General features: G+C 43.0%; 1 protein-coding gene across 2 annotated transcripts; it reads right to left on the bottom strand.

Moving 5' to 3' along the window:
• Positions 1 to 7,155: 7,155 nt before the first annotated feature.
• LMO4 (LIM domain only 4) lies at positions 7,156 to 24,208 on the bottom strand. 2 transcript variants are annotated; one of them, XM_081146080.1, is made up of 5 exons: positions 23,434 to 24,208; positions 20,467 to 20,705; positions 13,050 to 13,146; positions 12,513 to 12,668; positions 7,156 to 7,938 (listed from the first exon to the last, which is right to left on the bottom strand). In XM_081146080.1, the coding sequence occupies exons 2-5, from the start codon at positions 20,700 to 20,702 to the stop codon at positions 7,930 to 7,932; spliced, it is 498 nt and encodes a 165-aa protein (XP_081002206.1). In that variant the 5' UTR covers positions 20,703 to 20,705; positions 23,434 to 24,208; the 3' UTR covers positions 7,156 to 7,929. The 2 variants fall into 2 exon arrangements, with proteins under 2 accessions (XP_081002206.1, XP_081002207.1); XM_081146081.1 differs by lacking the exon at positions 23,434 to 24,208 and adding an exon at positions 20,898 to 21,025.
• Positions 24,209 to 25,734: the final 1,526 nt, after the last annotated feature.

The following is a 25,734-nucleotide window of genomic DNA, read 5'->3' as shown; positions in this document are numbered from 1 at the left end:
TTCAGTGGGCCTGGAAAAAAAAAAAAAGCAAACTCTGGACTAAAAAATATAAACTACAACTCAGGGAGAAAAATATTGCAGCTACACCATCACTGGGCCCACAGTAAAAACTACCTTTCCAGAGCTCTGAAGCCAGCTGGAATTGTTTCTCCTTCTTTAATTTTTGACTACTTAAAGAGAGTAAAACAAAACAGAACACATAATAAACCCACACAGGTTTTTTTTACAGCTTCAGGTACCTGATGGAGTCTTGTGAATTGCACCCATCCCGAGGAAGACAGACTCAGAGAAAAGCCTCGGTGTCAGAAATCCACTTAGGATTGCGTGTCCATTGAAAATCAAGCCTGTTTATCCCCCGGATTCACTCAGGAACAAATCGGAAAACAAACCTGCGCCCCCACCTCTGCCGCCCTGCTTCCCCCGCTCACTCTCGGCGAAGGGAAGGGCTCCACGGCCAGGGCTGCAGCTTTAACAAGCCAGAGGCACCGCTTCCACTGTGGTACCCCGAACTTCATCACGGACATCGGACATCCCAGCCTGCTTTTTCTCTGTTGCAATTTTCCTTTCGCCTCAGCTCTCCCTGACACACCTGTGAAGTGTCACCAAAGGTTGTATCATATCAACTTTTAAAAACTGCCAACACTGCTAATGGCTGAAACCTCCTGATGTCACGGCCTTGCAGCCCACAGAAGCATAGCTTGAGTTTTACCACGCACAGTAACAGCATCCTCTGCGGGCAGGACAGAGGGTCTTGTCGACAGGAGTGAAGTAAGACAAACAAAACCATGTGAATGGGGTATGCGGCCAGGGTGTTTCAGGAGCCCATACAGCCTTCTTCCCAGTCTGTAGCACAAGACTCCAGCCCTTTAATCCTTCCTAGAAGAGCAATTTATTTGTGCAATTGTTCCTTCCATTCTCCCTACTCCCTTGTTTTCATGATAGAAATATCTCCATAGCTTAGAATTTCAAGAGAAAATATTTTATTATAAATTCCATAAACATCTATTCCCACTCTCTATCTAACCTAGCAAAAAAAAAGTCCTGATAAACACTATTCAGGCAGCTGCTTGTACTGGTGATGCAGCTCTGGGTATGGATGGCGTTTGCTGAAAACCTGGGATGTATGGTGGTTTTCTGCCATGCTATAGAGTATAACCAAGAGACTGTGCTCGTGGGTCCTGCAGCCTCATCACCTGGTACAAATTCTGCCCACCTCTCAGCGATGTACCAGACTTAACTTACTGATTTTATGAGCTGAGGTATACACATAACAAATATACATTATCTCCGTCTTTATAATTAATAGCCTGTAGTTTTGAATCTCTAGTGTGTAGACTGATCTGTGCATACTTTCCAGGTCCTTACAACCTGAACAGGATACTGTATATGTATATGCACTGATATCGAATGAGAAGGGTAATTTAATCTTCAGACCAGAAAAAACGTATATTGGCTAACAAGTTTCATTTTGCACATAGCAGAATAAAAGATTAAAAGACAGTCTGGCAAAGAGTCATTGGGCTGAGATATTCCATGAAATAACATATAGACATTATGGGCTTCGATAACTGGTACTTTGGCACCAAAATCCACTGTGGTCAAGAATATAAGCCAAGAAAAAGTCATTTTTTGCTTAACCTTAACATCAACATTAAAACAGTGTTTCATTCAATTGAGTAGAAATGTTTCCTTAACTATTTTTCTCTTTGTAATAAAGGCAGCTTAGATTTAATGGTGTGTTATAGCAATTTATTTACAAATTTGGTATCTTTTGGGGCTCTAGCAATTAATGGGAAAATAGGAAGTACAGCCAACAAAATTTTGAATATCAGCTCAGAATGATGTTTGGATGTAATTTGAACATTTCAGTGCCCTCCCATCTTAAAACAACAAATATGAATATTAGTTCTTTTGTGGTATGTCTGCTTTTCACATCACACTAGAACATGTACAAATTTTCTATAAAAACTGCCATGTGTGTATATTACTTCTTTTATACTTACAAAAGTACGTGTTACTTTTATAGAATCAAATTTACCACAAATAGTATCTGCAGACTCAAGCCACAGCTCATTCCAACATTTAAACACACCATTTACTACTTTGCATGGAATATGTTTATTCATTCTGCTTTCTCAACTAATATGATCACTAAAGTCTTGCTCTTTTTCTTCAGCAACAAGCTGTGGGGCAGAGTTATTATCAATTATATTTAATTACTCATCATGAAGTTGAGATTTCTCAAAACTCTATAAATTTCTTGTAGAGCAAGGCTAAGATAGGCAGGCAGTCTAAACGAGTTGGCATTCCAGGTTGGATAAAGGTAAAATGCAGTAATTATTTTTTTAAGGGAAGAAAAAAGCCAAGTTACAGCTTATGGAATAAAGTATATCATTGTTGCAGTCTAACAATTTTTAAGGCAAATTTACTGAAATGCCCAAATGCCAGGGTTCAAATAGCAGTTCTGGCACTGTGGGCCTTAATAGCAATGCCCAGCCATGTTGGAGCCTGAGCCAAAAGGAAAGTAATACAGATTCTGTCTTGATTTAAATTGCAGATTTTGTTCATCATGGATGTTTTTGCATTGATTTTGTTATTTTTAAAAATATCACATTAGCCCAGCCGGGGATGGCCCGGCAGTTGAGCATCGACCTATGCTCCAGGAGATCGAGGTTCGATTCCCGGTCAGGGCACATGCCCAGGTTGAGGGCTCAGTCCCCAGTGGGGGTGGTGCAGGAGGCAGCTGATCAATGACTCTCCATCGCTGATGTTTCTCTCTCTCTCTTTCTCTCTCTCTCCATTCCTATCTGAAATCAATAATGTTCTATTAAAAATAATATCATATTACCTTGATTACTCATTTTTTGGTATCCCTTGCATTTTGCACCCAGTGCCCATTAACCTCACTCTAGTTCTGGCCCTGCTTACCGAGTCAACTCCCTGAACTTTAGTGACCTCATCTGTAAAACTGAGGCAATAATAATAATAATTAAGAGGATTATTGTGAGGGCTCAGTGAGATAATGTTCACGTATAAATACATTGACAAAGCATTAGAAAACTCCTACATAAAGTCAGTATACTAAACATTATATTTAAAGATGTAAGGCTTATGGAAAGTGTAAGTCTCTTGATTGATAACAAAAACTGAATAAAAGGCCTTAGAGAGATATGCAGAATTTAAGACACCCTCCTCTACCAAACCTTATTTAAATAAAGAAAAAGATATACAATTACAGCCAAAGAAAGCAATTTCCTTTCCCGTTTTCATAATTAATCTTCATTTGTAGATTCTGTTTGTCTTCAGGTTTTCTCTTTACAGTTCCCAAAAACATTCAATTCACCAGAAAGGAAATATTAATTTAGAAACTCTTGAATGTTTTCCTCTTAAAAAAAAATACAGCTTAAAGAGCACAGTTGAAAGCCTACAAATAGATGCATGCACTGTTCATGAAAATTGTTTTAGAGAAGTTGAGGGCCTAAATCTTTTGATTCAGGTAGGAGGAACTTTCTAGGCAGAAGGAAGGTGAAATGCCTCCTGTTCTCCTGAGCTAATGATTGTTTCGGAGCTGGTTAGAATTCAGTGCTAATTGCATTTTAAAACACCACCTCTGAAATCCTTTCCTCTCTCAGGATCTTACATCAATGTTTCGCATTTTCAATAAAACCTTTGCACTTCACCTTTCTCACTCAACAAATCCCGAACTTTAGATCTGCAGGAAGAAATCAGTTCAGATTCTTTCTTTCTCCAGCAGGTTTTGATCTGGTGGCAGAGGCTAATATGCAGGAAAGGCTGTCCTGCTCTGTTTCTGAGGGGAGAGAGACAATTAAAATAGGTATTTTGGTGGCTCAACCCAGGCTTGTCCATTCCAACAGAGTCATTAAACAACTTTCCAGTGTCATCCAAAGAACTTATAACAGAATCAATTGATTTTTGTCCTATGCTTTATTAGTTGTGATTTAGGAGACAGAATGGCCCTGTTTACACAGCTGTAACATGTCAGGACCTGCAGCACAGGATTGGCTCGAGGCCTCCAAGCTGCAGTCCATTCTCAGCAGAATCAATCTGAACTTGAAAACATTCCCTCTAGGAAGCATGCACATATCTACTAGCGTCAAGTACTTCTCCTACGACTGAAAAGAATGTTCACTGGAGGTAAGTTGCAAGTTCACCTTCCAAAAATCAGCCCTGACTTGTCATTGCTCTCAGCATGTTCACGATGGGAGCAGAGGGCTGCAAATGCCTCTTAACTAGGTACCCAACGTGGGTGAATGTGTTCCACTTTGCTGCGAGTCAGATCTCAGGCCCGGCAAGCGGGAGTTGCTGGCTGTTTAACATGCGTTCAGAGCATTGCCAATCTAAAATGGCTGCTCAGTAATACTTTAATTGCAGTTTCATGGAAACAAATTGCTATTTAACTGCAATAAGCATTTCTGTGACTTGGCTGGACTGACAATAGGTGAGTCTTAGTAACAAAGTGAGAAGTCACATCAACTTGTAAATGGTCTGTTTCCAACGGCCTCTCAAACTGAGTCATAGGTGTGCAAGCACCTGGGATATGATTCCCCAGTGAAGGAGTCACTGGGAAAACCACTTACTCTAAATACAATTATTTAGGCTACATGGAAACTCTTCGACTGGTCTCTTGATCTATAGCACTTGGATTCACTGTTATATAACTTAATGGCTCTAAGAAATATTTTATATAAATGGTGCACATTAGAATCTCGCTACATTGACATTTAAAGCCATTTAAAAGCTTCATTTTAGATGATTAGTTGTTTCAAATATCAGTGTTAATAAGGGCAAAATAAAGAATTTAAATAGTTAATATTAAGAGGATGACAATTTCACAGGCTTCATTTTGGTGTTTTTTCATTTGGTATTTTATAAGACACTACAGTCTGTGTTAAACTGCTTCCTAATAAATCGTGAGGAGCTGGAAATAGTTTCTTGCGGTAAACGGTTTGGTTGGAAAGGCTTCTTTCAGGCCCTCCTGCCTTTGGGGGTGTGTACATGTAACCAGGCAGGTAAAAAACATCAAACCCTTTCAAAGGAGAATCTTTGTACAAACTGTTTCATTAGCAAGAGTGACAGTTTGCATAATTGAGACATGTATACTACCATAAACATTTTTTTTAATCAGTTCAGCAAGGCTCAGTAACATTTGCTTTTATTTTTAATTGCACCTGCTTGTAGAGACTGGGGGCCATCTTGCTGTGACGTGGGTAATATCAAATAAGTCCTTTCAAAAGAACAGAGTACATCTCGCTAACATCACAAATGCAATAATGAAAGGTGAACAAGCTGGTGGATTTTTTTTCTCTAAGCAATGTTGGGGTTGGGGGAGGAACATAATCACTGCTCACATCAGAATAAACCTGAGTGTTTTTAGTGGCTTTCTATCCACACAGAGCATCCCCATTAGAGCTGGGTTTTATTGTTTGAAATGCCTCTGGTTTCAAGAAAGTGTTTTACCTAAAGCAAGACTACTACTTAAATATGTCCTATTGTATATTCATAGCTCCATTAGTCCTTCTACAATTTAGCACATCAAAGAGAAGGCTTCATCACTTGCATGTGGATTATACTAACATGAGTGACATTTGTAATCTTATAGGTCTGCAACTTAAGAAATGCTTTTAGAAGCTCGTTATTAAATACACAGCAGTGCTTGAGGAACCAGCCATATAATAGTTCATTTAAAGTCTTTAATGACCTTGGCCCTCCACATCACTAAATGCCACACTGTATTACTTACTAAAAGTTATTAACTATCTCCTTTGAATTTCTACACTATATGGGACATGAGTGCTTCTGCCAAAAAGAATAGAGCGGACGCTTGCATTCTTATTAACACTTCCCCTCTTCTATCCTGAAGAGTCCAAATTCCCTTACAGTACCTTAAAGGAAAAATAATGTAAGAGCCAGAACTAGTTCCTAGAAATTCCTCAAGGATCTAACTCAGATACTGTTATTTATATGATTTTGTTCTCATTTTATTTTTTCTTGCATTTTTCTTATAAAGCTCTAATGAAACTATTCACGTTAACTCCCTGCCTTTACACTCTCCGACAGGAGGAGCGCAGTTCGAACGAGCGAGTTTCCCTCCTGGCCTGGAATCTGAAAGCAGGCGCTAAGCACCGATCTCAAAGGGAAGCTGCCCGCGAGCCCGACCTCCACAGAGCCTATGCCTATTCCAGAGACAGGGCTCGGGAGTTCAAGAGAAAATAAAACAATTGCCATTTTCAGAAAGAAAATTAAAGGTAGCATTAAAACACCCGGTTTTATTAACCTGTGACAGAAGTCGTAGTTGAGATTTGCTCACGCACTACGAGCCTGGCAGTGCAGCCTCTGATTTTCCTCCTTCCAGCTCTGGCCACGGACCCACCTGAGTCCTTGGCCTGCATGTGCTTTTCCTCAGGGCACCTCTGCAGGCGACGCAGAAGCTGTTGGGGACACTCTACCGCCTAGAACTAGCAACTAAACATCTCAAGACTACTATTAAATGAAGTCCAAACCCTTCTCCAAACATATGGAAAGGCAGAGCCTGTAGAGGAGTGTAAGAGCAAAACAAAATAAACAAATCATACAGCAGACCACAGGAGTCTAAAAGCTCACCAGGAAATGGCTGCTTCACCCACTGAACGTGACTATAAAAGAGCAGCACTGGGTCCTTAACGACTAATGGAACTTCAAAATATGTACAGGTATGGTTTGGAATGCTATTTCCTTCGAAAGCTATAAACTTGCTAAGAGAACAAGATGGTGAATGCCACATGCTTTTCATCAATGCCCAAGGCTTTCCTGCTGAGAAAAAAAAGAATAAACGAAATTGCTGAAGACTCAAACAAATATTTATATATAAACACAAAAGATTCACTGTGATATAGGAGAAGTGTAATGAAGTGCTGTTAACAGAATATTCTGAACTTATAAAAAGAACTCCGTTAGAAACATTGCTTTGTACCCCTGCCAAAAATGGCATGGTTAAGTAATTTGAAGAATACCTTATTGGCCCAGAGCTAAATAAATATACACACCACCTCCCTCAACCCCTAAAATTTAAAGTGAACTTGGTAGCAAATAAAAAAACCTTCATTTTCCCAAAATAAAGGCGAGAAAAAGCAGTGTTTAAACCGAAACTCCAGCGAATATTTTTCTTTTAAGTTTTTATTATTTAAATACACCATACTAGAGCAAATGTCTCTGAAAATATCACAAATAAAAGATTTTTTTTCTTCATTCAGCAAATTAGAAGTAGGGGAAAATTTCTACACAGTAGCTGCTATGAGCCTGGTTTTTTTTCCAATTTTTTTTTCCGTTTTTTGTTTTTCTTCGCCATGGGAGTAGCAACATTAGGACGAAAACACTTACATGCATACATACATTGTATTTTACAGAGATACAATAAAAGTGTCTGTGATAGGATATCACAAAAGCCACATCTCTTTCCTTTATCTCATGTTCAGTTTTGATTGAAACACATTTCCTTACAACACTTAAATATACAAAGAGCAAAGAGAATGTTGTTAAGGTAAAACACAGGGTACAAACTCTGGCCAGTGCCCTGCTAATTGTTAATGAGGGTAGAAAGCAGATTTGAATGCTTCTTTTAATTAGCTTCATTAGTCATTTCCCTCCTCCCAAGCTCCCTCCCCCCCCCAAGATGTCCTCCGGTGGATCTTTTTTCATTTTCTCTACAGTCTCCCATTAGCCCAGGTTCATGGAGTCCTTAATGTTCATATTCAGTCATTTTAATACACCAATAAATGCAGGAAGGGCAATCAAGACTAAAGAAGGTGCAATGGTATGGAGCTGGCACTGGTGCTAGCTACAAAGGTGACTTGTCTACTGAAGACACATGGGATCCACCTGTGATGAACAAAATCTGAGATGAAGGCACGCATTCTGCATTACTCTGACCTTTTAGCAGACCTGCAAGAAATAAAAAACGGGCATCTTAGCTAAAATGCTAAATTTGAGAGATTAAACTCAAACTTGACTGCTTTGTCTTCTCTACATTCACTAATCTTCTTTTATTAGATTACTTCCCAACTGTGACTCGACGGAGGCCTTCTCCGCTCCTTACTCCGACAGCGAAGAGCTAAAGCATAACATTTTCTGCAGTTTTGCTAGCAGGGAAAATGAGATGGACTTTCAGAAAGTTTCCAGTGTAAAGTTCTACAATGAATTGCTTTACTCTGTGAAAAGCAAGTTTCTTTCCGTAAGGAATGCATTATAACAGCTTGCCTAGTAGTCGTATCTCAAAGGCACATTCAGAGCCACGTCCCTCTCCAGGAAGTTTTGGGTTTATATGCTCAACTGTGTAACTTTTAGCAAGTTACTTAACCTGTCTGTGCGTCAGTTTCCTCATCTTTAAAGTGGGGGTAACATGGCTGTCATCAGGATTACATAATATATATGTCTGGCACTTAATAAAAAGCTAAGCAAATACTGGCAATTATTACGATGATTCTGATATTCCCACGTGTCACCTATTCACCTATGTCCTTCTTGACATTTAGGTATGTTACCTGCATGAGTATGTGCATACATGTATTTATGTGTCTATGTGTGTATACACACACACACACACACACACACAAACGTACATATAAATATTCAAATACTACTTTTCACTTAGTATTTCCTATCTGCTGTCACATGATAGTACATAAATATTCTGAATACATAAATCAAACATATGTAATGTTACTGACTTATGATCAATTAAAGAACGTAGTTCAATGGAAGTCTAATTTTAATGTCTAAGTTAGAAATGATAATCCACACAGTCGTCAAATACAATCTGTTTGCAATTACCAAAATGAAATAATATATATTAGATTTTTTATGGTTTTTAAATGACATTTTGAGCTTCCCAGGAAGTTCTCGTTTCACCCTTCCCCTAACTTACTAAAAGCCTGAAGTCTATTAGGAACTGCAACCCCCCACTTCCAAGCTAATTAAAGTGGTGGAGGCTTAATTCCCCAGAGTAGAAGCTCAGTGTGAGAAAGGTAATTTGTCTGTCCAGAACAAAGATGCGGCAGCAGCCAGCGAGCATATTTAATAAATGAGCATCAAATGTCCTCTACGATGGACACACACACAACACCAATTATGTGACTACAGGGGAATTGCAAAGTGATATGTAAAGTAGGACACTTGCTAAATATTCCTCCAACTAAAGAGGTGTGATGATCTCTTATTTTACTGAAAAGCAGATAATTCTAGGTGGAACCATCACTCGAGTGGAAGAAAAAATTCCAGAGCAGGCAAAAATTTACAGAAAGAAAAAAATCAGCCACAATTCCTGAGTGTATTTACATAACTCCCTAGAAGACAATATTCTCCTAAGGAGAGCCAAGCATCCTTCAAATGATACAGGCTGTAACACGTTGCAGATCCTTGAATACCAGTGGTCTGAGATTTCGGTCAAGAGACTACATAATTTAGAAGTTTAAAATTATTATTTTTTTCTCAGAATATACAAAAGCCAACAATGCAGAACAAGAACTAAGCTACACATCCCAGACAATGGGAACTAATTTCAGGAGAATAAGATGATGGGGTCTATACTTTCCATACAATTAGCTGCCCTTAAGGAAGAAATGTACAAATAACCAACTCATTACTTTTAAGCCAGAGGATGCTTGGGCATGTTTATTATGCATCATGCACAAAAAAGGTAATTGGTTCTGCGAATAGAAGGAAAGCAGCCAAAATTAATGTCCAATTTTCCCTACCAAAAATATGGAGAACGAGAGAGAAGAAAATAATAAAATGGAGCTATTTGTCATCTCTCCCCATCTCAGCTCCTCCAGAAAAGAAACGCCGGAGGCTTTGGGAAAATAATTTTAAAGCATTCTCCAGATCCAAACAGCAGTTTATGTTCCACCAGGAAGTGTGTTTTCATTACCTCTTCCCCCTTGCCCTCTCATTAATATCTCTCTGGACTACGTTCAGCTTGCCCCAAACCCTTATTTACAAAAACTACCTTGTGAATTGACTGTGCTCATGGTGAGCTGAGCAACAAGGGCAAAAATGTGAGACATTTACACCAACAGGAAAACGTTCTTAATTAACATCACCCCCCAAAACACAGCTTCTCACCAACATCCGACAAGAACATATCCTTAAGTTATATTTCCGTGTGCCTTTTAAGAGCTATTAATTTTTGAAGGCCACCTGTCTCTTTTGGCTTCCAACATTAAGAAAATATATACTAGTAGGTTCTTATTCACTACCTAGTATACTTTGTGTTCCAGAATGAAGACCCTAACTCTCGACACCTGGGAAAAGGTGTAGAGAACAGAACACCTTTATGAAAGTGTTCAAGTAACAATCCACGCAATCTTGTGAACACGTGAAACCAGATTTTTTCCAGTATTCCTCTGTTTCCTCCCTAACACCTATAAACTGGCATCACCTTGTACTCAGTAGGAGAGTACTGAGACCCAGCTCATATTTCTTATGTGTCCTCTGCACTTAGTCCCTAGCTAACCGCCAGTATACTTGGTGTTTCACAGTTTGGCTACATTTCCCATCTTGCCTCCACATCCTTAAATTCTCACCAGGAATGTTGGGGAGCTGTAACAATCATTTTTTATACTTTACTAAATCAGGGAAAGAAATGGTATAAAACCAGCATCAAACTTAAAAAGGATTTGGAGGAAAACTAAGCTTTTACATTGGAAGGGTCGGGAAAGAGATCAACCATTTTTTATTCCTAGCTCATTTTTCTTTGAGCTACCAAGTATAACTACAAACGGCTTTGCCTCCCAACTGAAATGGGTATCTCAAAATATTTATGTTACCCATTCGTTGTTCTCAACTCTACCCTGTAGATTCATTTCATTACAATTCAAACCATAAAAGTCTGCACGTACTTATATGTACTGGCATTCTTTAAAGCAGTCTGAAATGCCTCATTAATGGCAACTGGTTAATTTGCAATAAAAAATTTCACTTCTATTGTTAAAATAGTATTCTCCGAAGCCTCCAATGTTAGTAAATCAAAGTACACATATTGTGATGCAATTAAAATTTAGTTAATAAAGAAATGAAAAATACATTTAAAATTATCTCATAAACTTGAGTAAGGGAAAACAATAAATATGAGCATTAAAATATGGCAGTGTAATTTTAAATGGTTAAAATTTTACATATATTAGTCATTTTTCCCCACACACGGCATTAAAAATAATGTATTACAGAAGACAAAGAAACCTAATATTTTTTTCTGAAACTTCTGAAGCTCGCTAAATTCCTATTTGCAGATAAATGTTGTTTTTTTGTGATCCTTACAACAGACATTAATGAAGTTCCTATTGTAAATCCATAAAGAATTACCAAGTGAAGTGTGCACTTTTTGTTTCAATGCAATAACTCAGTGCTGTGTGATTGCCTGGGTTAATGATGAAAAAGTCAAACATACTATCAGAGCTGATGGAAAAATCTATCACCAATCTGAAATTAAAATTCATCTGTGGTCAATAAGATTTAATATCCATGCAAGTGGCGCTGTAAAGAGTAAATGAATCAATGTCATCAATACATAATCAGTATGAAATATGATGTGAATAAAATTATGCGCACGAGTCATACATTTCACTCTTTTCTGGGCCAGTGTGGAATGAACAGTCTCTTAACTGAAGGTTGACAGTAATTGTTACAAATTAGGCACAGCAGTTATCAAAATGCACTCACTTGCATAGCTATAGGACTTATTAAGGAGATTAAAATAGATCTAAAACTATCCAGTACTGGGGGTGCTGAACAACTGTTGATCACCAATTTTCCCTCTGAAGTGCCTTCTAATACTACATGACTTGTGCACTTGTATAATTTCCTCATTTCTAACTCTGGTCCAAAAACTCTCCAGTTGTGGGTCAAGAATTGAGATACATAATCTTTAATGGAGCTATCAGTGGCCCAAAATGATTGGAAAGAGCTAGAACTTTTGTTTTAAAAGTCACGGCGTATTCAAATTTTACCGGACGACCAATCAACAAAAATGCTCTCCTCTGGTATTACAGAATGTTTTGTAAAACTGCTTTTCTAAAGCACCAGTGTCCGGACTGCTATTACTAATACAGAAATCACTCTTTCATGACAAAAAAGATTCCCTTTCCTACCATAAATGTGCTCATTTTCCTCCCACAATAACCTATTCACATCCATTGTACTTCTGAACATCAAAATTATCAAATGGGATAAAAAAAACTGGTTACATAGAAGTTTTATGCTTTGTTCAACTTTGCATGTGATGATCCTACGTTCAACACTGGCAAAGCTACAAACTAAGTTGGGATCTTTTCCTAACTAGAAGAGATTCACAATATAATCAACTCTCCTATTCCTAAACCTTGTATGGATAAATAGCCTAGATTTCTTTAAAAGGGCATGCAAAAATACAAGCACCCAAGAAAACTCCCTTGCTCAGTGCAAAAAGGTTTAGCCTCCCGACTTGCTCTAATAAAGCTTATTAGTAACTGCGGGGTCTTTACCTTCTGGTCTGGCAGTAGTGGATTGCTCTGAAGTGAATTCAAATGGCCATTGATGAGAGCTGTAGGTCTATCATGTTCACAAAATAAACTGCCATTGATGTAGTGAAACCGATCTCCCGGGACCAGGCGATTCCGGCAGGTAGAGCATGTAAAACACTGAAAGGAAAAAGCAAGCCCACTGAAAACAAGTACAAATTAAGTCTTTTTTTTGGTCACAAGTTTATAAACCGTTTTTAAGCAGGTATCTGTCAAGTACAGAGCCACTTAGGGTTTAGTGTTTTTCTTCCTTCGACATGAATGCAAAACGCAATAAACTGGATCAGCACAAGTGGGAAACAGACAAATGTGTGTGCTTGTGTGGTGGGGGCGGGGGGGGGAGTGTTAGGTGGGGGGGTGAGCAATAATCACTGCCGATCCATTCTCAGTGGACTCCTTTAGGGTTTGCGGCTTGAGAAAACAGAGTTCCTACTAAGGAGAAATGCTTTGCCTCTGGTAGGAATGGTAAGATTTTTTGAAAAGGAGAGGAGAAAATGCTACCTTAAGATGATACACATTGCCCTGGGCCCTCATGACGAGTTCGCTCGCAGGAATCGACTGTCCACAAGCGCTGCAAGCACCGCTATTTCCAAATAACCTGAAACAAAGATGAAGGGTGACACCGATAAATAATCCTAAACCAAAGAAAAAGAAAGAAGAAATCCCCTGGCCTCCGGCCCTCCCTCTGGAATGCATCTAATGGAGACTGAAGGCTTAGGCACGGGCCTCACACTTCACGAGTGATTTACAGAACCTGGGGAAAAACCTTTTTGGGGTCACAACTAACTTCTGCCTACCGCAGAGGAAGAGGATGCCCTGGATTTAATCAAAATATTGACTTACACCTCTAACAAATACAAAACAATTCTGTTCTACACACATTTTATCAGATTGCTGGGTTCATCATAAAAAAAAAAAAAAGATACAATTCATGACTGGAGTTTAAATGCATTGTGTCCTTGAAATTATATGAAGAACTCTTTTGTACTTTAATCATATCTTGAGATATGAGTCATCAAAAGGGTTAAGAGGATTTGATTGTATATCTAAGAAGACATCATGCTCAGTGTATTGAAACTCCCGTAAACCTCCATCAGTGCAGACTTTCCATTAGAAACTCTCTGCTATCCAGGTTGATATATAATGTGTATGGGTTAACCTTTTCAATCATGGTGTCAACACTTAAGATTTGCCTCTGCTCATCTCTTTCATCCTAACCTTCTCTCTCTCTTGATAATGAAATGCTTGCTCCAACTTCCCTCTATCTGCTCCTGAGTCCACAATTTAGATTACTTCATCTCTGCTAGCAACAAACTGAATGAAATTTCGATTTGAGCAGAAAGTAATTTACCGGGATCTGGACCCATTTGTCATCATATCTCTCTGGGTGTTTGCTGTATCACTGCAGTTTTCCTATGCAATCAAATGAGACCACAACATCTGCCATGGGGGGAGGAGGGGGAGAAGAAGGCTGCAGAGGAGGGGAAAGCTCAAGGAAGTGTGGTGTACTGGAGAAAAATATATACATAATTCCTTATATCCTTCTGCAGGCGCAACAAAATATTTTAATGAATACCGAACTTTGGCTTTTATGGAATCTGTAGACTCAAGCTGGGAGACTTTATTTGCTTTTGGGCTTCCCTCTTTAATATCCACAAATATTTATTAAACAGACCAGAATGATTTCACATTGAAAGGTGATATCGGAATAAGCAAGCAGAATCAGAGAGGCACTTTCGACACTGAAAAACAAGGTAATAGGACTTCCAAATTAACATATTGGTGTCGTAATAAATATTAATATTTACATTGCCTCCTTGTTCAAATAAAGTCATAAAATGCTGTTTGTGTCAAACCAGGAGACATGTTCCTATAGAACACCCCATAATCTGAATGATTGCGGCATGCCTCTATATAAAAATAATTGCTCTGAGTTTTCAGAATCTGGTCTTGCAGAAGAGGCTTGTCATGTTCAAACTACTAATTTGCTGTCGCCACTTTATTGAAAATAGCCTGTAAGTTGTTATTAAATGTATCGACTGAACGACAGGGAGAGTAGTAAAACTGCCCCTTAAGATGGCTTTTAATAGGAAGCCCGAGAAACAAATTTTGCAGCAGCATCGATTTGAAGAGTTCAATCAAAACTCCATTTCAAAACTAATTAGTCTGAGATCCACGACACATTGACACGTTCTTGCAGAATCAGAACAGTTACAGAGAGAAAGCTGAAATAATACACTGTCCGGACCTCTAGCTGTAGGACCACAGCGTGTGGGAGCTCGGGGGCTGCTGGCCTGCCATCTCCTAATGCTGGACCACTTCAGGAGCACGGATGAGGGCCTCACCTAAAGCATCCCATGAGCCTGAGTTGTCAGTGCTGCCACAGGGGGGTTTTCTCAGAAAGGTAGGGTGACCAGAGAATTAGTATGGCTATGAGTTAAAGAGTTTACAAGTCAACAGCAGGACTATTCCCATCCACAAGAGGGGTACCAAATTCAAACAATTCCGGTAAAAAAAAAATTAAAAACCTGTCAATGAGGCCAAATACACGCTGAGGATGAAGGGAGATGGATGTGTAAATAGGAGCAGGGAACAGAATCTTACCAGACCTAAGGACCAAATATCCTCCTACAGAAAGCCAGAAGTATTTTAATGGACAGGAGTCTATAATTATGGCTGCCACTACCAACAGGTACACAGTGACACTCCATCTCAAAAGTACCCTTTCACAGTATCAATCTGATTACCTAGCCTAAAGTATTCATTTATTTAACAATTCACCCTGAGTAAAGTCAGTTGTATGTCTTCAATATCTAAGTGTATTTTAATAATCAGGGTAGCCATGTGTAATCCAAAAGCTTTTTAGACATGTTATTTTCTCCAATGCCACTTTCATAACCTTACAGGGAACATTCAGCCACAAAATCATGGGATTCCTGAAGTGTCAAAAATTACAGTTACAAAGTTTGAAAATGACCAAGATCTACCCAGGACTGATGTGCTACTGAACATTCTTAATGGAGTTTAAGATCCTTCCATGTCTACAGCTTTAAGACTGCCTTAGAGCAGAACAACTTACATGTCTATACACATTTTAATCCCCTTTTACCAGAGACGAAGGCTACCATTAGAATTCCACCCTTTTTCTGAAAAGTTGTTTCTTTTTTTTTTTTTTATAGCAACGTTTCTGTGCACTAGAGAGTTAATTATCTAACCAGGGGGACTGTCCAGGACAGTGTTTGATTTAAAAGGCTCGAGGCTTTAGGTGCTCAATTAAGTAGCTATCGGTCTCAGACTGGACTATAATGGGCTCTTTTCTCTTTAACTCAAGCAACGGGGAGATATACCCCAGGTCAGGCTAATTAAAGCCAGGGGAGTCTTTAATTGTGATGACAGAATCGGTTTCAGTTTCCTTTCTTTGGGTCCTCAGTCCAAGAAGGTCGTTAATATTTCAGCATTTGGGCAATGCAATCAATCACAAACATCAAGAGGTTCCTTATATGGGAAAAAGGGAAAAGAAGGGAAGAAATCCCACCAAACCTCTGCACTTTCAAGGAGCTTTACCCCTCAGTGAAGAACACAATGTATTGTGAGTACTGCTTAACGGCTCAGCTTCAACTCTCCTTGCTGACATAAAGAGAAGGAGAGCAAGTCGTATTTTTAGTTTAGTAATAATCCTTAGCATCTTTTCATAACTTCAATGACCAATAGGTGGGCTTATTTTCTACAGCATTATTACTTCAAGCAAAATACCAGCAATATGGAGCACTACCTGGCTGTGTTTTCTAAACTGCTTTCAAGCAAGGAGAGGTGTGTTTCTAAGAGTGTAGCTGAAAGGTATACATTTGTACCTGCAAGTAAATATCAGCAACCTATCTGAGGAGAAAAATGCACATCCACAGCTACTGATCCAGAAGCAATTGGTTTTCCAGCAGGTTCCTATATTTAATCTAAATTCTGCACCAGCTATATTAAATGTAACAAAGAAATGCAACCCAGAAATTATGCCTGGAGCCAAGTCCATTAAAGGTACTTTGGAATAACTAGAGACCAAGCACCTTAAAAGCACCAGAAGCTATTGATACTTAAGAGGGGGGCTGTGAATAATCACAACTGCTGCATTAGAGAGGGGAGGGAGAGAAAAAAAAAAAATCAGCCAAATTACGCTTGGTTAATTCAGAGTAACAGATCTGCCCCCAAGTGAATTGGAGGCCTTGAATTAATTCTGTTATGACAAATCAAGATAAACGTTCCCCCTAAATTGCATGCGATTTAATTAATTTTTGAGATCCTGGGTTTTTTTTTTCTCCTAGCTAATAGTTCACATGCTCCTGTGCTGTCATTGTGCTTGAGTGGGCAGACTTCAAAGTGATATTAAATAACCAACTATTAGATTTACCTAGCACGTCCTATTGGAAAAGTGCCATTTAATTACCTAGCCTGTTCAATTAAAGGGACAGCATTCTCTGAATATAGCAGCTTGCTGTTGATTACCAGGGAAATGAACTCGCTGTCTGGCGGCGCCTCTGTTCCTAACGCTACCCCTCCCCAAACACACCCTCCACCACCAACCACCGCAGACCCCCGCCCCAGGCCCCCACCTCCCGCGGCCGCGCACACTGCGGCTGCGGGCGCCACGTGAACCCGGGAAGGAGCGGGCCGAGGGCTCGCCCGCCCGGCTCCCGCCCTGCGCTCGCCCCCTCGCGGGCCCGAGGATGCTGGCCCGCCGGGCGCCTCGACGAGGCCCCGCACGGAGCCCGCGCGGCCCGGCCCCGGCCTGGCAAGAACCGGCCAGCCCAGGACCACCGCGGCGGCGCATTTCCGCGCCCTCCCGGGACCTGGAGCCCCACCCGTCACCGCTGAACTTCCTCCTCTAGCAGCACTTTCCGAGCCACTCTCTGGGCCCGGGGTGGGGGTGGAGGAAGAAGGGTTTGAGCAAAGAAAAACGGAGTTTCGAAGCTCCTCGCAGGCGCTTGGATTGAGCTGGAGGGCCGGGGGCCGGGGAGGAAGGGGACAGTTCCAAGGTTCGCCGACTTCTGTGAGGTGGGGGCAGGGGGGGGAAGTGGGGAGATAGGCCTTGGCCCCTTTAAGATCCACCCTCCCCTCCTCTCCACCCCCACCCCTGCCTTTCCCTCCCTCTCTTAGAGGCCAATTTTGTTAATTAAATGTTTTGTTTGCGACGCAGCTCTCATTCATTGCGGACACGTCATTCGGAGCAGATCTAAGCCAGAGACCAGATCTCATTAGATAAAGCCCATCAGAACTAAGAAAATGGAGGAGCCACTAATTAAAGCTTTTAATTGTGCGGATTCGCTGCAGCAAGGCAGCAGCAAGGCAGCCGCTTTATCTGAAATCTTGAAGGGAGAGGAGGCAGAAGCCCAGCTCTGCCCAATCGACACTTGGTTGCCCAGGGGAGAGGGGACTGTGGCAAAGCAGTGCCCCACTACCACCCCCCCCCCACACACACACCTCCCAGCTCTCCTGCAGTGTTTTAGCCAGATCTTGGTTGTTTTTAAAAAAGAAAAACCACAACCTCAAAAATCAGACAGTTTAAAAGCCCTTAAATCGCTCTGTGGTCCCAGCCAGGTCTTGGAGCCGAAGGGTCAGTCCCCTTCACCTGGAGACCAGAGAGCGGATCGCTCGGCTCTTTAGTGGCCCTGCATGCAGACCTGAAAGCTCCTCCAAGTGTCCTGCTGGGACATTCGCGAGGAGGGTACCAGAGAGAAAAAGGATGGTGCAGGCCTTCCCACCTTTTCACCCTTTTGGCATCTTGATGGGCAGAGGGAGGAAACACTGAAGAGAGACTTCAGAGATTCCTTAAATTGGGGGGGGCGAGGGGTGTAAGCTGCTGCTGAGCTCTGAGCAGAGTCTGAGGAGATCAATTTGGTACTGAGCTAGAACTCACCCCTCTGGGGCAGATCTAAGGTTCACACGATAGCATCCAGTTCAAGAGCAAGCCTGGTTCCAGTTTTCAAATTCAGAGGGAAAAAGAAAGGAAGGAGAATAAGGACCCAATTCATTAAGGCTCCGCGGGCACACACAACCTCCCCTGCTCCATTAAGCCACCAGAAAACACCAAGTGGGCATTTGTATTTGGCCTCAAGTATAGGGAGGAAAAGGAATGGAGAGTCCCAGGAACCCACTTGCCTAAACTTGTCCTGAGGGAATGCAAGTGGACCCATCTTCTTTTTAATTAGTGGTAATCAGAAGCAAAGGTTTTTTGAAGGCACTTGGAGAAGAGATGAATCTGTACCATTCACCGTGTCTGAACAGCACTGTCAATTTTTCCACTTCAAACCACCGTCCTTTCTTACCACAGTTTTGCTCTCTATTTAATTACAATACTGTCAAAGCTCATGGCACTGCTTGGAAGGAGGACCAGAAAGCATTACGCTCCTGCTCCTGCTGATTTTCCAACATTTACTTCTAAAAGAACACTTAGTGAAATTAATGCTGCCATCTTAATTTAAAAGTAAAAGCCCTCTCCCTTCCCATATTTCTCTTACTTGGCTGATTGAGGGGGCCAGCAGAGTAGACGTAGGTTGCTTTATTGTAATAACCAAATGTCATTTAACTCCAACATTTTACACTAATGATATCACTGGGGTGAACATACACATACTCAGCTCTGAACCACATTGGGATCATTTTCAATTTAGACGCGGAGTGAGGGAATCACAATGGAGCTAAACTTTGAACAAAATATCTCATCCACTGATTCGATGCCATTGAAAAGACAGAACAAAATTTTCTACTAATCACGATAAAGAAGGTTTAGAGCAGAAATTTAAATAGAATTCAATTCTTTTTCAAAGTGAGCGGTTCTTGAGCACTTCGCTAGTATCAACGGTGTGCTGTGCGTGTGGGGTTTTTTTTTAATTACTGGATGTTGAAACAGAATACCTCCTAGAAGCATTCATGTGCATCAGTCTATCAAACCATTTACTCAAATTAAATGTGTAATCCTTCAAATGCCTCCTTTCAAATTAATGAGTTTAAGTAGCTTGAGTTCACCTGAAAAGATCCTATAGGCACCTGACCTCCTGAATTCTTTCCATTAATTGCACTGAAACTTGTTGGAAAAGACTGCTTACGGTGGCATATGAATGTTCCTATACATTGCTTTAAAATGCAAGATTAGTATATTCTATAGTCTCTTTTCCTAAATCTCTTTTGGGAACCAAGGGTAATGATACAAATCACAATAATAAACCGAAAATCTGAACATTCCTCAGTATATAAAAACTACAGATTTTACATCACAAACCACACACCAACATTGAGCAGCACAAGCCTCCTCCAAGAAAAAGTATATAAAGAGAAACGTTACCATTAAGTTTTTTGGTTGTTTTTTTCCTGTAAGAATTACAAGACTTTAAACTAATGGGTAATCAGCATTTTTCACAAGGAGACACAACACAAAGAACGAGTCACAGTTTTACACTCAAAAAAGTTTAAAGGTGCTTTTGTAAATATCATAATTAGCCATCACAACAGGGAAATCATTTCTCACCAACTACACTTTTAAATCAATCTTTTGTCTCCATCCTATGTAGGTCCCTACCTTGCTTTAAAAAAGCTGCTGAACTCTCCCTTGAAATATTTATTTTCAGCAGAGGGTCCAGTTGGGGCTCACCACTTAAAATTTTGGTCCCCAGAGTGCCCAACCTTTGCACACCTAGCAGCCCCAGTCCCACCAGATGGGCAGTTTTTATTTAATACAGCATTCGCCATTAATGTGTCATTAAAAATTCCAAGATTAACACATGCTTCTTGAGCCCCTTAAATTCAGCCAACCAGAAGGTTTTTGAGGTGAAGACTACAACGTATTCCCTGCTCCTTTCCTTAAAACCCTTGGTAACCTTTGGCCTTGCCATTGCTCTGCCTGCCCATCTTGGGAAGGGCAGCCAAGTCTTACCTAATGTAGTCATTTCTGCAAAGGATCATGCCGCTCTTGGTGTAACAGGACGTGCCGATGTCACCCAGCTGCGCCTGGCAGCAGGAGCACTTGAGGCACCGGCTGTGCCAGTAGCTGTCCATGGCATAGAGCAGAAAGCGGTCCGCAATCTTGCCCCCGCAGCCTGCGCACCGCTTCCAGGAGAGGGAGCCGGCCGTCACCGGGGGCGGCTGGGAGCTGCTGCCCGGGTTCACCATGGTCTGCAGAGGGCGGGAAGGGGACAGGGCGAGAGAGACAAAAAACATGGGCGATGCAAAAGTTAGTAAGCACCTCGTGAGCTAGCCAACAGTTCCCCCCAGACCTGCTGGAAGGAAGCAGCAGGGCAAGGGCGGGAAGGAGGGTGAGGGGGAGAGGGAAGGAGGGAGGCTCGCCGGCAGCAGCCGCCTGTTTACTTTTCTCAAGCTTTGTTCGGAGGCCACGAGCTCCTCTCAACTTTCCAGCGCTCACCGCCGCTGACAATTTCAGCTCGGGTACTGTCAAAACTCCGAGAGCCAGGCTCGGCTGCGGCGCTCCACCCCTCGCGGCGCCTCCTCCCAGCCCCCGCCTCCGCCCCCCGCCCCCTCCTCCCCTCCGCAGCCGCCCGCCTCCAGCAAATGAGGGTCAAATCCACCCACCGCTGCGCCCGGCCCCTCCCCAGCCCCGGCCGAGCCCCGCGAGCGAGCCGAGGGGAGTGGGGAGGCGGCCTCAGCCGGAGCCACGTTCCTTCCCAAGCTCTGCCCTGGGAAGTGCAGCTGCAGTTCACAAGTTGGAAATAGTTCGGTTTTCTGAAAAGGAAAGGGAGGACCCAGCCGAGGGGCGATGCAGAGCGTGGTGGTGGGAGGGGAAGGTCGGGGACTGGAGGGTGGAGGGGGGGGGGCGCGGGTGCGGTGTGTAAAGTTGCGAAACTGGTTTTTCGTATTTTAAACAGCACCTTTCACATGCCATTGTGGTGACCGCCATCTCCCATTATTGTTCCAAATCTCATTTCATTTTGAAGATCAATGAGTGTTTTCTCTGGGTTTTCAGGACACAGGCAAGAATAATAGATCATTGAACTTTAAGATGCCTGTTAACTTCCTATACAAACACTCTCCACTCTGGTCTCACTAATCTGCCCTCGATCAGCAATTTAAATGCTAAAGCTTTGTTCCTGGGGGGGAGGGGGGGTCACAAATAATATGCGAGAAGGCACTAATAAAGGATGCACAAGTTAAATTTGAGCCAGTCGCTGCGGTCACCAAAACTGCTTTTAAAAATTCCCCACTCCTTCTAATGAATGTCATGAGCGAAGCAACTAGGGTATAATATAGGAATCAATTTATAAAGCTTAGCCTAACCCGATTAATTTGTTGCCTCCAATCCGGAGTCCAATAAAGTCCTAGTGTTCCTCCAGTCACTTATTCTATAAAAAGATCAAGTTATTTACTGCCAATTAAGCAGCCTGTTTTGTCTTTGTCCTCTGTAAGCCGAGAGTGTGGGCTCCCCCCGAGGCTCCCAGCTATCTGCTCAAGACATTCAGCTGATACCTCAGAAGAGAGAGGGCGAACTTTGCCTGTCCCTGGCCCAACTTGGCTGCTGCAAAAAAATGAGGGGAAGGGAACGAAACAAGGACTCGGGTTCCTTAAATAGGCCGATTTTAAACACATTTCCTCCGAAAGAGTCCCGGAACGTGTGTCCAGAGACCGCACAATAAACCAGAATAAGAACTGCACCAATTAAGCTGTAACAAAACCCTGAGACTTTGGAAACAAGACCACTCTAAAACCCATTAGCATTGCATTTATCCGAATGCATCATACCTTTATGTAAATTGATTTATCTGATGCATTTACTCGAGGAATTGCTTTTTGTTACAATTTCAGCCCTAACCCAAATGAATCTGCATTTCCTGCCCTAAGTCTTTAAACTGTTTCCCCCAACGTTTTAATCGCTCCGAATTCCTTTTTAAAAGGGGAGAGGGAGGGAGGAGATTCCAAGCTCTTCCCCGCCCCCATCTTTGGTGAGAGGTAAATATATATGTATATTTTTTTGAAAAGGAAACATTACACTGAGAAAAGCATCCAGTAACCCCATTAGCTAAAGCTCTTAAGGACAAGCAATACCTTAATGCTGATTAAATCTAAAAGAGATGAATCAAGAGGACTGACCAGAAACTGACTCCCCTGATAACTAAGGACGGGCCCTCATCAAGTTTCATTTAGAGTTGGAAAAAAAAAAAAAAAAGGAAAGCTTTTAAGTTAAATAGGCTTATACTCTAGTAATTACATAGCCAAGCAATTTAGGTCCTGGGATAGTCAGTGAAATAGAAAGCAGAACTGGCAGCTAGAGGCAAAATCTGCCCCCCTTTAACAACGTCTCTGGTGTTTTTTAATGGAGACCAAGGGAGGGACAAACGTAGCGCTGGCAATTTGTAGTACAAAAATGGATGCTTAATTCATGTCTTGATTTTAATTAGGTGATTCACCGGATTTCTCCTGGATTGGAACAAAAGACTTACAAACCAAGAGGAATTTTGTAAAAGACCAAGCAATACCGAATCCTGCTCACTTAGATCCTTTCTGCCACTGTTTCAAAAATAGTGTTTACTGGGGGAGGGGGGGTCGTTACTATTTCCCCCACACTACTTCTCATACTTAAACCCTTCCTGCACCCGCTGCCCTTCCCTTAGGAACTGAAAACCTCCCCACCCCCCTCCAAGGTCCTCACCAGCCCCATCTCGAAGCACCCTTTTGTAAGCAGGAACCGCTACAAAGCTGGCGGCCCGGGGCTGCCCTCCGCTCGGGCTCGCAGGCCGGCCTGGGTAGTTTCAGACTCGCGCATAATCCAAGCCAACGCATTGTTTACTTGCAATTTGGGACGGTCAAGGGAAGGAAGCCCAGCAAAACAGCCCCGGCCCCCATCGGTCCCTCCTCCCGCCCCCCGCCCGCGGCTCCCCAGCGGTCCCCTTACCTGCTTTTCCCCTATATTGCAATATTGCGAGAGGCGGCGGCGGCGAGAAGCGAGCGAAGCCGCTCGGTTCCAAGGAAGGGGCGCCTTGGCTGGAGGGAGGGGGCAGTTCTTGCAGAACCAGGAAAGGGGCGGAGGGGGCTACGGGCTGCTTTTTTTTTTTTTTTTCAAACGCGTTGCTCTGAAGCTGGGTTGGGGGGGACGCGTAAGTGGCCGGCGGCCGGGAGCAGAAGTGTCAGTCTCGGTCCCCGTCCTCCGGCTCCGGCTCCGGCTCCGCGCGAGCAGCGGCAGGAGCCCTCGGCCCGCGCGGCGCGGCTTCAGGCGCGGCGCAGCGGCAGCAACTGCTGCAATCGCTGCTGCAAGTTTGGCAATGTGGCTTCACTTTGTAGATTCCCCCGCCCGGCGGCCCCCGCCCCCGCCCGCGCTCCTCCCGCTCCTCCTCCTCCACCGCCTTCCTCCCTCCCGCGCGCTCGCCCGCTCGCTCGCTCGCTCCGGGCTGGCGGCGGCGGCGGCGGCCGCACGGCCGAGCTTCCTGCACCTCCGGCCAGAGAGCAGCCGCAGCAACAACAGCTCCGGGAGCGGCGGCGGCGGGTGCGGAGACCGGGAGGCGGGCGGGCGGGCGGGCGGGCGCGCCGGGGAGGCGGGGAGCTGCTGCCGGCCGAGGCCCGGCGCGCGGGAGCCTGCGCCGCTGCCCGGGCTGCTGCCGGGGCTGCTGCTGCCCGGCTCGGAGGAGGCGGCGGCGGCGACTCGCCGGCTCACTCGCACCCTCCGCGGCTCTTACACATGTGTTACTGACAGAGCAGAATCCCAACTACTCCCCGGCTCTGCCGCCGACGTCAGCGACCCTCAGCCACTGGGCGGCCGGATTGTTCAGGCGGAATAATAAAACCTGCCAATCCGGGGAAGGACAAAGGGATGCCTGGAACGAGACTCGGGGGGCGGGGGAGAGACGCGGGCGGCGGAGCGGCCCGAGCAAGGAGAAGGGAAGGGCCCGAATCGAGAGGGGACGAGTGACCGGGTCGCCCGGGACCCCGCCGGGGCGCCCTCAGCTGCCCGGGCTCGCGAGCGGAGGCGCGGGCTGCCGCACCTGCCCGCGACGCGCGCGGGGACCCCCGGGACCCGCACCCTTGGGGACTGATCTCCCTTTACGCGGACGCGGGACCCGTAGGAAACTTATTTCACATCTTTCTCAGAAATGGGTCTTTTCCTGCTTGCGAAGAAAAGTCTTCCCGAAATCTTAGGGCGGTGGACTTCACACACACGCAAAAGAGGTGGTTAAAAATGAAAAATACCCAAAAAAATCACGGTGTTGGAGAGTTATGAACCTCAGTGGAAGTTTAGTTAAGGGAAAACCAGTGAGGGAACCAATAGATCCTAGCTACTGCTTGCTTAACTCTCCTGCTCATCAACCGGAACAGAAACCCAATGACTCGTAGGCACTTCATAGATAGTTGTCAATTGTTGATGATAAAAAGATCCCAGTCCTTGTTTTCGAAGTTGAGGAAAACTTGGAGAGAAAGTCTTGCTCCCCTATCCTCCCCGCTGCGGAGGAGAGGCCGGATTCCAGCCCTCAAAAGCAATGGAAGTGACTGCAAAATTCGCAGCCTCGCAGCCGCTGGGGAGGAAGAAAGGTCACTTCCAGTATAAATCAAGTTTTGAGGAATGCTTTTAGGGTACTAGCCTGGGAGTCTCTTTCCAGGGCCGACGCTCAGCCTAGATACCTGAATACCTAGTCATTCAACTTTATCTTCTGGGCCAAATAGGTTTAATAAATCTTTGATCTCAGGCTAATATTAGGTCTGATTATTGTTATTATTATTAAGTTCCAGAGAGATTTTTCGGGTGGAAATTATGAAAGTGCAAAGCCCTTCTGCTAAGTATCATTAAGTAAAACCAGCCTTGTGGGACAAGTTTTCATATTGTATTGCACTCAGCGCTGCTAGACTGAGAAAAAGAACCTGCAGGAGAATCTGGCTAGACAGTGCAGATGTTAAGCATCTATGGTTTTGGGGTCTGTGTGGAGATTTCTGCCTTTCAAACCATCAAAACTAAGACTGCAAAAGAAACAGTAATCATTGCCCAAAACATCAAGCAGAGGACATTTAAAAACCAAGTTGAATACTCATTTCTTTATTCTATACTTATAGCGCCTCAGAAGTAAATGACTTAATTTTATTGATTGGTATTTAAACTTGCATTTTTATGATCAAGTGCATGTATAAAAAACATTTTTTAAAATCATTAAAACTACAATAGTAATTAAAATGCCCTGTACAGAAAACAGCCGCAGATGGGCGTGATTAA

The sequence above is a fragment of the Miniopterus schreibersii genome (genome assembly GCF_964146895.1).
Source record: "Miniopterus schreibersii genome assembly, chromosome: 8".
Classification (NCBI taxonomy): Eukaryota; Metazoa; Chordata; class Mammalia; order Chiroptera; family Miniopteridae; genus Miniopterus; species Miniopterus schreibersii.
Note: the sequence above shows the minus strand (reverse complement) of the source record. Positions and strands in the feature narration are given on the sequence as shown.